Raw genomic sequence first — 13252 nt, 5'->3', positions numbered from 1 at the left:
CGGAGGTTTAACCCACTGAGCCACACAGGCACCCTCCCTGTCTGTTTTTATCTTAAGTTTATTTTTCCTTCCCTTCCTCTATGTTCATGTTTGTTTCTTAAATTCCATGGATATTAGCATTTAAAAGTGGAAGTTGAGGTGTCTTTCTTTAACATGGGAGAAAGGAGGAGACTTCTAAATCAGGGGAGTTCTCTGACTTCCCAAGGTAGCTCTCACTTTGACTTGATTCTTTCTGCCCTTCAGTATGCTTCACAAACACCCGTCCTAGGGAATACTTTTTGGGGGGGAAAAAAAAAAAGCCAAGATTTTGGAAAATATGGTGTATCCTATCTTTGGAGTTTAATAAATTAAAAGTTCTGAGAAGTCCTCCAGTAGAACTTGTTTTAGCTTAGTTCGTTGAGCAGTTCTCAATCGCACCTGACTGGTTTTTTGTTTGTTTGTTTGTTTTATTTCCTCTCTACTATAATACAGAACTTGTTGGGGCATACTGTTTTGTAGACCCTTGCTACTGAAGGGTGGCGAAATACCACTGGCATAGACATCACCTGGGAGCTTTTGGAAATGCAGAATCTCAGGGTGCCATCTGACTCAGTGTCTGACTCTTGACCTCAGGGTTGTGAGTTCAAGTCTCACAATGGGTGTAGAGATTATTTAAATAAATAAAACCTTAAGAAAAAAATATAGAAGCTCAGGTCCCACCAAGGATTTATGAGTCAGAACCTGCATTTCAGCAGGATCTCTAGATTATTCAATATGCACATTAAAATTTGAGAAGCACTGCTCTAGATTTTTTCAGGATAAGCTAGTGAAGTGGGCAAGGCTTTGACATATTCATTACATTTGAACTGCATTTTCCAAAGGTCTTTACTCTTTTGGGGGTGCATGTGTGTGTAGGCATGTACCTGCATGTATGGGTGTAAGGATGGGTGTGTCTGTTTATGATGCCTCCTCTCTGGCCAACACTTCCCTCATGAACTCTTATGTTCAAAAGTGCCTTCTCTGTTAACACTTCCTCCTTCTTATCCCTGTTTCTGATATCCGTACACAGCCATACGTCGTTCTCCCATACAGCTCATTCAGGCTTGACTTTGGGAACCTTTGAGAGGGCAGGTATCAGGAAGTAAGTGAGTAGAGAAGATGTGTTTGCCAGTTAGAATCAAGTAAGAGGTTTCTTGGGAGTGGAAGTGAGCTAGCCTTCCCTCAGGAGAGCTCAAAAGTTTTTAATTGTGTTGATTGGAGCCCTGAAGTCTTATGAAATTATCTCACTGCTTGTCACTGGGAGCAAGCAAGTTGGGCTTCATGCTCCCACACTCCACTTCAGCCACATCATCTGTGCTTTTATACACTTTATTTATTGGGATTTCTTTTAATTTTTATTTTTGAAAGATATTTTGCTATCAGAACATTTTTTCTTTAAAAAACCACTGCCCTCTTCCATCCATTTAGTCTTCTACAACTAAATTCTTCTGTTCAGCACAAGGCTAGGTTAATTGTAACTGGACTGCTTATCCTCACATTTCAAAGATGAGCTAATAAGTTTAGTGTAGTGATGGGTGAATTTGAAACTTTCTTCCTTGAAAAGCCTTTTATTCCTCCCTCTTTCCAGATTTTATTTATTTGGCAGAGAGAGTACAAGCAGGGAGTAGCAACAAGCAGAGGGAGAGGGAGAAGCAGGCTTCCCACCGAGCAGGGAGCCTGATGCAGGGTACCATCTCAGGACCCTGGGATCATGGTCCAAGCCAAAGGCAGATGCTTAACTGACTGAGCCATACAGTTACCTCTTTTAAAATTTTTTATGTGTATTCAGCATAGTGGAAAGCAAAGCAAAACAAAACAAAACAAAACAAAAAAACCGCACAAAAAAACCATATATATATATATATATATATATATATGTATTTCAGGGTTTCCTGCCATTAAGTACTATAGTGCTATAGTGGTGAAGACTTTGGACTCTGGAGCTTGATGGTTTCGGTTTAAATATTTGTCCTACCCACCACTTACTGCCTGTGTGATCTTGTGAAAGTTAATCAACTTTTTGAGTCTCAGTTACTATGTTTATACAGTGGACTTGATAATAGCACCTACCTCATAGAGTTGTGAAGATTAATTGAGATAATTCTTATAAAGTACTTAACAGAGTGCCTAGCATATAGTAAGTCTTCAATAAATGTTAGCTTAAACAATCAAATACATGAATGGTGATATAATTTAAGTGTGTAACAGTCCCCTTTGTCAAGCATGTGGGTTCAGGTATGCTCTAACAAAACCAGAGCATAAAAACAAGTGTTTTCTACTAAAAGATAACATTTCCAGAAATTGCTTCAGGGAGAATTTCACCTACCTCTCCCCCTACCTCCCCCTCTTCTTGTTTCCTACCCTGTTTGTGCCTGCAGGGGGTGTGTGTGTGTGTCCTAGTAACTTAGTGTGGCTTGTCGCAGAAACATTGGGGCTTACCAGTAAAAGTTTTAACTTTAGGGGTGCCTGGGTGGCTCATTCGTTAAGTATGTGCTTTCAGCTCAGGTCATGATCCCAGGGTCCTGGGATCCAGCAATGCATGGGGTTCCCTGCTCAGCGGGAAGCCTGCTTCTTACTCTCCTACTCCCCCTGCTTGTGTTCCCTCTCTCGCTGTGTCTCTCTGTCAAATAAATAAATAAAATATTTTAAAAAATAATAAAATCAAAAGCACTTTAGTAGTACAATAGTGGTAAGCAGTGTCTATAGACTTAAGAATTGAACAGTTAAAAACAGCATTTTTTTTAACATAGTTTGCCATAGTTAAAGAATAAATCTGTTTCCAGGATTGAATTGTCAGAAAGCCTGTTGATTGTCTTTTTAGGCCACTTTTATCTTCTGGTATATTATGCTGTTTCTTCTACCTTGCACTCTACAGTCCTTCACAGTTTCTTTCTTAATTTTTTTTTAAGATTTTATTTACTTATTTGACAGAGATCACAATTAGGCAGAGAGGCAGGCAGAGAGAGAGGAAGGGAAGCAGAGAGCGATGCGGGACTTGGTCAGAGGACCCTGGGATCATGACCTGAGCCTAAGGCAGAGGCTTTTTTTTTTTTTAATAGTATGTTTACAAGTCTTTTTTTTTTTTTTTAAGACTTTATTTATTTCTTTGACAGAGAGAGAGATCACAAGTAGGCAGAGAGGCAGGCAGAGAGAGATGGGGAAGCAGGCTCCCCGCTGAGCAGAGAGCCCAATGCGGGACTCAATCCCAGGACCCTGAGATCATGACCTGAGCCGAAGGCAGCGGCTTAATCCACTGAGCTACCCAGGCGTCCCTAAGGCAGAAACTTGAACCCATTGAGCTGCTCAGGTGCCCCTCTTTAATTTTTATGAGTGCTCAGGTATCATCTCTCAAGAAACATTTCTTTATCTCTAGGCCAGAATGAATGTCCTTTCAGTTACTCTTGAAGCATTCTATGCAAAAATGTGATGATTGTAATTACATAGTATATTGAAATCATTTTGTTTCTGTTTCTTTCTTCTTTCCAGGATTGTAATCTCTTGGAGAGCAGTATCATTTGTCCTGGAATCACATTTCAGCTTAAGTCTCCACCTTGCCATTTATAGCCCTATAACCGTATGGCTTTATGGTGATGATTCAGTGTGATAAATGATGTAAGGAAATTAGCATAGTTTTTAGTTAATAATTTTAAGTTATATTAATAAAAATTCCCAGTGCCTGTCACTATGTCTTGCATAGGTATTGATAATGCTTGACTGCAGAGGCTCTTTATCATTTATCTGATTGCTGCTTTAAGCTGTTTTCCACTTCTTGTTTTCTAAGGAACATTTATATTATATCATTTTATTTCAGGAGTCTGTGAGTTGGATAGAATATGTTTTATTATGCCCATTTTACTTGACAAAAGAACTTGTATTATTCAAAGTTATCTTCTTACTCAACTTTTTCAACAGTTTAAAAAATGTTTTCTTTTGCCATCAGTATAATATATTGTTTAAACCACAACCAATAGCATTTTATTCATATGTCATGCTTGCTTGTTTGTTGAATCTGAACTAGAGGTAGAGAAACCATTTAGTGGAAGCCATTACAATAGTTTACCCAAGAGATAGTAGTCCTGAACAAGGACAATGCCAGTGGGAGACAGAAATGCATAGATTCTAGATATATTTAGAAGAAAATTTATAGGATTTGATGAGTGGCTGGATATGGTTCTGGGAGGTAGGAAGTTGGGTTGTATAGAGGGAAGAATCAAAGATGAATCCCAGGAGTCTGGCTCAAGTAAGCAGCTTTGTAAATGTGTTTTTCATTGACATAGGAAATAGGAGGATAGACAGTTTTGGGGAAAGATAGTATTTCACTTTCAGATTTGTTGAAGTTCAGGTATCTGAGGGAAATCTGAGAGGGAAGATCTGTGAGACAATTGGCCATGTGGGGCTTAAGTTTATGAAGGAAAATAGGGCTATAAATATATACTTGGTAGTCATCAGCATACATGATCGAGTTGAAGCTTTGGAGTAGGCAAAACAGATCAAGGAGAGAGCAGACTGCATAGCATGAGAAACTTGAGAAACATCACTACGTTTTTGTGATGGTAGAAGAAGAGTGTCCCACCAAGACAAGGAAAGAATTAGAGAAGGGGAAATAGGGAGAAAGAAACCTAGGGGAGTGTAATGTTACAGAAACAGGGAAGAGATTTTCAAAAGGAGAGGATGTCAAAAGGTGAGCCATGTCAAATGGCCTTTCATCAGATAGAATCTTAATTTTTCCCTTGCATTCTGTGTAATGTTTATTTTAATAGGTGTTAAAATTTTTAAGTTTTAACAAGATAATAATCATGCATAATGCTTGTACTAGGCTTTTCATGAAAGCTACAGTAGTTCTATCTATACATTAAATAGAGGAAGTTAATATTGATAGGTCCTGACAGGAGATGAGCAAAACTATGTTAGTAATCTAACTTTCTCAAGGAAGAATGCTCTGACTATTTAGTAAAATCTATCATTAAGCCTGTACTTTTACAGGTAGCTCCTCATTATAGGTACAAAAATTAATAGACCTAATTTAAATAATTGGGTCCATCTTGGTACCAAGAATTTTTTAAGTGCTAAGTAAATGTAATTGCATAATTGTGCGGGGGAGCATGTATGGTTTAAAGAAGCTCTTCTGTTTTCAGAAGGAATGAATCATAGCACTCTATTGATCAGCTAACCAAGCAAATCACAGCACTTTTCATAAAACTGTTGGGTTCATAAAGTAATAGTTATCTGTGGAGCATATTGGGTTTGATGTGGTTGTTGATTCAGATTTTATGAGTGCTGAATAACAAAGTTATTATTTAGAATATAGGCAGTAGTTTGAAAACTATCACTGTTGACTTCAGACTGTATTGGAATTTATGTTAGAAAAATTTGCCATTTTTTAATAAAATCAGTTGTATACAGAAAATGTGCACTTAAACGTTTTACAGATGGTTATTAAGAATTGCTTTGAAAACTAATACAGGTTTTAGAATTTGGTCAGATTAATTTTAATATCAGAAGTTGAGAAAACAATTACAGAGTAAAGAAAGGTTAGACATGCTGGCATAATTGTTGTCATTGAGAGGACCATTAGCTGTTATTTTTGTGTGTTAACTTGGATACTAACTATAGTTGGTATATAAGGGATTACATGTGATGCTCCTAACATTTTGGACTAGGATTAGAAAAATGTTTCCTTGGACTAGAAGCTATAAAGAATAGATGATATTAACTGTCTATGGAAGTATACTATTTTAAGATACAGTTTATAAAATGTGCTTAATTAAGGGACCTGGGGTATCTGTTAAATTAGGAAGATCAAAATATTATTGAAGATCAATTAATGTGATTAAGGTATCCTTAGGAAGAATGAGTAGAATGATGTAAAAGAAAAACCATACAGCATTATAGCAGTGGAGAGTTGGTTAATATTTAGCATAGTATAAGAGGTGGTACGAAGTAAGATGCTATTTGATGGTCACTAGAATACTTTATTCTGGGGTCATGGTAATGTAGTCATTATTATATTAACTAGTTCTTCACATCATTCAAATAAAAAAAGTAATTTGTAGACGCAGTAACTGGTTTCAGGGCTGCTACTGTACCCTTAGTCTGTGCATTATGCAAGTCTCTGTTAATGCTTTGGCCCTGTCCGAATATGTTGATAATGGGAAGGAAATACTCTGACTTATTAATCAGTTTGGTGAAATTGGTTGATAGAATTCTGTCATTGAATTGTATCTGCTTTTAGCTTTAGGTTGAATTTTTGGACCTAAAAACCAAGAACCAGATCAAAATTGGGACCCCATCCATCAATTCATAGGTATTATTTTTCTTAGTTCCCATTTAGACAGCTAATTGGCTTTTGATTTATCACTTTTAGCTTAATACTAATTACTTATGTAAAGCTTTCTATATTAGTTATCTATTTGTGTACTATATAACAGATTACCCCAAAATCAATATCTTATCCCCTCACCCCCCCTTTTTTTTGAGTCGAGAATTTGGAAGCAGCCTATCAGGTGATTCTGGCTCAGGGTCTCAAGCTTAACTGAGGGAGGATCCATTTCCAAACTTATTCATGTGTTTATCAGAACTTAGAACACCTGCTTCCAGGTTACTCATGTGGCTGTCAGCAGGCCTCAGGACTCTGGCTGTTGGCCAGAGACCTCAGTTTCTTGGCCTCATGGGCTTCTCCATGGGGCTGCTCACAGTATGGCAGCTTGTTTACTCCAAAGCAAGGTATCTGAGCGAGAGCCCCCCAAGTGAAAGCCAGTCTTTTTATAAACTAATTTTGGTGTGATATCCTGTTACTCTGCTAAATTCTCTTCCTTAGAAATGAGTCAGTAGGGTGCCTAGATGGCTCAGTTGGTAAAGTGTCTGCCTTCTATCTCAGGGTCCTGGGATCAAGTCCCACATCCGGCTCCCTGCTCACTGGGGAGCCTGCCTCTCCCTTTGCCTCTGCTGCTCCCCCGCTAGTGCATGCCCTCTCTCTGTCAAATAAATAAATAAAATCTTAAAAAAAAATTCTTCTGTCCAAAACAGGGGTTCTAGGGAGATAGATCTTCGCTACTATCATCCTTCCCCTTTAGCTTCCAAACAATTTGAGTATTAGTACCTTTACCATCAAATGTCAGTCAAAATCATAAATAAATACTGTTTTTCTTGTATTTTCATTTTAGGATGTGTCAACAGTTGTAAAATTCTAGCTTATAAAAATCAGGTATTTCAACATGGAAAGCAATTTGTATAAATGTTTCTGGCAACTTTTGAAGTCATGTAGCTTCCTTTAGTAAAGTAAGTCTAATGTAATAACTGGTTTTGTAGTATTAGCAAGATATAATCTGAACATTGGTGTGATTATGCTATTAATTAGTTTAGTTTTGTAGTATTAGCAGATGTAATTTTTATATTGTATTAGATAATAATTTATATATTGGTGTGATAATAATAGTGATTTATTAACTGCTGCCTGAAATATTTCATTAGCTATTTCCAAATTATATGTATTTCTAAAAAAAATCACAAATGTATAGCGGTATTTGGAATTCAGTTTTTTTTTTTTTTTTCAAAGATTTTATTTTATTTATTTGACAGGCAAAGATCACAAGTAGGCGGAGAGGCAGGCAGAGCGAAAGGGGTAAGGAAGCAGGCTCCCTGCTGAGCAGAGAGCCTGATGCGGGGCTCTATCCCAGGACCCTGGGATCATGACCTGAGCAGAAGGCAGAGGCTTTAATCCACTGAGCCACCCAGGCACCCCTGGAATTCAGTTTTAATATTAACATGTTCTTATGGCTTTTATGCTGTTAAGTTGTGATTCCTAATTAGTAACATAAAGTACTTTGTTTATCTTGCAGTATAAAGAAAATGTTTTCAAAATAATTGTGCCAAAATAAATAAGTTTAGAATTTCTTTATGTATTTCTTTTAGTCCTTAGACTATATCCCTCTAAAGATATGTAGAATTATTTGAAAACCATTTCTGGGTGGTTATGTCAACAGTTTGATACATAGTGAGATTCTGGGCATTGTTTCCAAATGTCTGTTTGCTTGTTTGTTTTATTTATTTATTTTTAAAGATTTTATTTATTTATTTGACAGAGATCACAAGTAGGCAGAGAGGCAGGCAGAGAGAGAGGAGGGAAAGCAGGCTCCCTGTTGAGCAGAGAGCCCAGTGCAGGGCTGGATCCCAGGACTCTGGGATCATGACCTAAGCTGAGGGCGGAGGCTTTAACCCACTGAGCCACTCAGGTGCTCCTTCAAATGTTTTATTTACCTTAATTCGTTCTACTGTCCTGCAAACTAGGTTCTGTTGTTACCTTATTTTACTGATGAATAGAGTTTTTGCCATCTTGATTTTAAGTTAATTTATGTTAACAAGAAAATAGTACTGGTTTTGTTTGTTTCTCTATGGGTTGCTGTAGTGGGATAAAACTGAGGGAATGGAAAATTTTAATTAGGAAGTGGGATTATAATTTGGGGACCTTGAAGGTAGTATATCATGAGACTGAAAGGCAATAAGTCATAAAGGACTCAATTCAATTCAGATATAAACATACATACCCCCCCCATGTTTGTTTACATATGAGCCATCAATAACATCACTTAAATATGTGTGAATATGTATATAATATTAAATTTTGTTATGCTGTTACAAGATTCTAAGTCCAGGATTTACTGTGAACAACCTTCTACAGCCATAATACCTTACATTAGAATTTTAAATCTTAATTGATAATTAGAAAATAAAGTACCTGCAGTCATCACAACCAGTTGTAATTTAAATTGCTTCTGGCTAAAATATAATGTTCAAATCAGTGAGTAATATTGGAAGTGAAAGTTAACTACCACAGTTTTTTCTGGCCAGTTTTTTCACAAGTTCAGATTGATTTTATGAAGTAGATTTTCATTACTGAAATGCTTGATTTTCATTCTTAATTACTGAGTACCTTTTTGTGGATAAGTGTTGTAATTATTAGAGCTTACACAAGATAGTTTTGAATAGAGCAGCCTAATTTCTGGAATTTCTTTTCTAAGTTATTTTGATAAAACCCATGTAAGTTGAACTTACAGCATGATAACAAACAGCTTTCAATGCTGGTCTCTAAGTGACCATTTTGGTTACTTTAAAATATTTTCAAGATATTTTAATTTTCTTGAGTTACTTGAAAAATGCAGTTGATTCTTTTTAAAAAAATTTTTTTTTAATTTTAAAGATTTTTATTTATTTATTTGACAGAGAGAGACACAGTAAGAGAGGGAACAGAAGTAGGGGGAGTGGGAAAGGGAGAAGCTGGCTTCCCGCCGAGCAAGGAGGCCCATGCCGGGCTCGATTCCAGGACCCTGGGATCATGACCTGAGCTGAAGGCAAAGGCTAGATGACTGAGCCACCCAGGCACCCCCAAAAATGCAGTTGATTCTATTTTAAATTCATAAGATGAGTCTAAGTGGAGACTGAATTTGCTATAAATAAAAATTGGAAATTTTTAGTTCTTAGTGACATCTTTTATTCTAGTTTATACCAAAAGGATAAAATATTTGGATTATTGCACCTTATCTGTTTTATTAATCCAAACATGTAGGACCTTTGCACCAGGTGCTTGTTCACTCTCAGGTAATAGTAGTTAATTAGGAATCTAGAAGAGGTGACTAGAGGAGATCCTTTTGGTATTTATTTCTGTATTACAGTCAGAAATGGAGGTCTGTATAGTGTCCCTGTCTGCGTGAATGAGTCATTTAAAAACAATGTAGCAATTACTATTTTTTAAAACTCAGACTTATTTTAAAAAGCATATGATTTTTTCCAAGACAGTTTGTATCTTTAAATTAAGTAGTAATATAGCAAAAATCTTGACATGTGAAGTCAACCTTACTAAATACAAACATCTCATAATGAGTGAAATGTAACATTTTCATTAGAATTACATTTTCAGCTTGTTTTTGTTGAATGATAAGTTTATTCACCGTTTTATCCTATTTTATTTATTTAGTATTTAATTTTTTTAATTAACATATAATGTATTATTTGTTTCAGGGGTACAGGTCTGTATCCTCCTTACTTTTAAAACAAAGGAAAACCTGGGGCACCTGTTGGACTCTTGGTTTCAGCTCTGGTCCTGATCTCAGGGTTGTGATATTGAGCCCCATGATGGGCTCTGAGCTCAGTGTAGAGTCTGCTTGAGACTTTCTATCCCTCTTCCTCTGACTACCCATGCTGTACTTGCACTCTTTCTTTCTCAAATAAATATTTAAACAAAGGAAAAGCTATACATTATCTTTGATTTGTTTCCATTGAATTAAGAATCATAAAAACCTTACTTTTTTGATGGTAGTAGATGATTATTTAGCAACATAATGGTAAGAGGGAAGAGTATTACTGAAATATATCTGTAGCTTCAACAGGAACTAGTGTTTGAAGTCATCATTTCTGTAGTACATTAAAGTAAACATGCACCTGATCATTAGGTATTGAGTTAAAGGTAATAGAATATTTTCATGTAAGCTTGAAGATGAAATTCTTCTGAGGAGACCTTTTTTTTTCTTTTTGTTAGAAGTCAGTGGTTTTTTTTGTTTGTTTGTTTTGTTTTTTTTGTTTTTAATGACAGGACCATTTTAGGCAGTTATTTAAAAAGCATAGCAGTTAATCAAAACTATGGCCGTACTACTTTGTATAAGTTATTTAAATTAAAATCTGTTGTTATTGTTATTTATCAGTGGCCTGGCATACATTTATATGTGTGTGTGCTTGGTTTCTTAGAGGTGACAAATGGCTATTTTAAAGACTTAATGAGTGATAAAAGGGAATTGTATTGATGTTTTTTGTCTGAAGTCTCATAATTTGTTAGTTCACTGTGGCCTCTTCACCAAAATTTGCTGAATGTTAATGACAGTGCTAGTTAAGAAATGGCAGATTTTGATCAACTAATTATCCTTGTACTAATATTAAAAAGTGGTGGTGTTTCAGTAAAATGAATAGTCTAATAGCTGATATTTTTGTATATTAAAATATAGCTGACATTATAGTGGGAATTTAAAAACAAAACCATTTAAATCATATTTTCTTTTCCTTCTCTTTCTGATAGTGCCAGACGTTTCTGTTGACATTGTGGTTGGCAAATTGTTTTTGTATTTACTTTGGGGCATGCAAGTGCAGTTATTTGGTGAATTTACGTCCCTTTCCTCTGTAGTACTGTGTATATTAATAATCTCAAATAAAATTAATCTTCTTATTCTGCTAGAGAAGAAAAAGCTGGATCACTTACCAGTAACTGGAGTTCTCCTATTGGGTAATCTCCACAGATCCACATTCTTTGAAGTTATTGTGAATGCCTCGAGGACCAAGGAACCGTTGAAATTTCCAATTTCAGGAAGGTAAGCAAGTGCACTGAAGCATGTCTCTAGCATCTCCCAAATCCCCTCCCCCCAACTTTCTTACATATACGTCTGTACTGCATGCCCCCTCAGTTCCAGTGGATGCCCATCAGGAAGATTCTCATGCTGGACAGAAGGGCAAGAGAGGTGGATCTGTGAGGGAAAAGACCCAATAGGATAACTCAAGTTACTGGTGAGTAATCTAGTTTTCACAAACTTGAGATTTTTTTTTTCTCACATTTCTTCTCTTTTTTCTCATATTTCTTCTCTTTAATTACAAAGAAGAAAGTTGTTTGAGATAGCTTCATTTTGTTAATTTGATGTAGATTATGGAATTTATTGTATGGATGATAAATACCTCGTTCTTAATGGGTGTATGAATAAGTGCGACAAGAGTATCATTTACATAATAGCTGTTTATAAAAATTATGTGTCTCTTACCTTTTGGTAAATAGTGTAATACTGAAAGTAACTTAAGGAAGCCATGTGTTGAATTATTTTATAATTTCCTTTATTTGTGATGTTGCTTTTATATGAAGTAAATACTTAAACTGTAAAATTTATGCTTATGCCAAATTTGGCCAAATTCTTTTGGCATAGTACTGAGCAACAAAAAGTAATTTTATATTAATTGACTAGCACTTCTTACTGATATGCTTTTCAGTGTACCTTTTAACTTCATTATAGGTATATTTGGGAGATAATTCAGGGTGTGTTACCGTTCTGTTTACCACTTCCTTATTCATAATAGGTGAACTTATTAATGTGATGGGTGGCACAGTTGGTTCATTTTGAGTCTGTTCTTCCACAAGTACCAGCCGATTTATTGAACTGGCATATAAATGTTAGAACTGGACAGAATTCCTTGCTTCTGATTTCTCTCTTTCTCACTTACTCTGCTTTGTTACCAGTTTATCCTTTCTAAAAGGGCACTTTTAACCCATAAAAAAACTGTAGTGGTGCTTCGCTCGAGTTGTTTTATAAGATTTTCATCCATTTGCTGCCTACTTAAGGCCTCTCATAATCCAATCCCATCCTGTTTATCCAGCTTTTATTTCTTCACTTTGAAACTTTTTTTTGGTCTTACTTGTTTACTTGTTATATTTACACTTTGGGGCTTGTGCCTTGCCATTTTTAAAAAATGACTTTTTATTTTACTCTTCTATACTCTAGGTTTGAGATCATGTTCTATCCCTTACACAATTCCTTTTGTGCTAGTATCTCTCTGTAACCTCTGTTTCCTCGGTAGAAAAATGAGATTGCTATGAGGATTGAATTAAGTAATTTGTGGAAGGTACTTAGAACAATGCCTAGTAGCACATAGTAAACACTCTTGTTAACTATTATTTGAATGTAGGTGGAACACTGTTGCGAATATGGATATAATTTTTGTGTCTATGACACATTTAGCCTTTAAATTTTAGCTGTGGGTGCTATTCCTATTTCTTTGATATGAAACTCTTACGATGATTTGTATGATCATGGAGAACAAGGATAGGATTTTAATCATTTTTTATTTTATTTAATTCCTAACGTCAGTGACTGGGATTAAATTATACCCATTAAAAATGGTTTTTTATGTAGTTGATAGAACAAACTTACTTTTTCAGGAATATATTTACTAGTTTCCTCATTTATAAAACAGGGTCATTTGGCTTATCAGTCTTGTTTGTATTGCCAGTTTTTCTTAAGAACAAGTTTTTTTCCCTTTGAAACTGGAATAGTGAAATTATAGTTGTTTAGTGCAATATAAATTTCTTCTATGGGACGTTAAAATAGAATGTATAGTTTTGAGAGAGTTAACTAGTTTGGCTGCACTTTAAGACTTTGTGTAGTGTTAGAAAACAGACTGGGAGTTCAGTGTACTTGATTTTTGAGGTTTA

The 13252-nt window shown here is 35.6% G+C and overlaps 1 protein-coding gene across 6 annotated transcripts in view; it reads left to right on the top strand.

Moving 5' to 3' along the window:
- The window catches only part of YAF2 (YY1 associated factor 2), a 79810-nt gene that overhangs the window by 14000 nt on the left and 52558 nt on the right, over positions 1–13252 (top strand). For 2 of the 6 annotated variants that reach the window (XR_014314499.1, XR_014314500.1), the window contains exons 4-5: positions 11237–11369; positions 11463–11562. The exons of 2 other annotated variants lie outside the window; for them this stretch is intronic. Coding sequence is in view for 2 of the 4 variants with exons in the window: in XM_082742262.1 (XP_082598388.1) it covers positions 11237–11369 (133 nt within the window). In the remaining 2 variants the exon portion in view is untranslated. The remainder of the gene's footprint in view (positions 1–11236; positions 11370–11462; positions 11563–13252) is intronic. 2 more of the 6 variants (XM_082742261.1, XM_082742262.1) reach the window with 2 other exon arrangements.

The sequence above is a fragment of the Mustela nivalis genome, assembly GCF_964662115.1.
Source record: "Mustela nivalis genome assembly, chromosome: 7".
In the NCBI taxonomy this organism is placed as follows: Eukaryota; Metazoa; Chordata; class Mammalia; order Carnivora; family Mustelidae; genus Mustela; species Mustela nivalis.
This window is presented reverse-complemented; position numbering and strand designations above follow the sequence as displayed.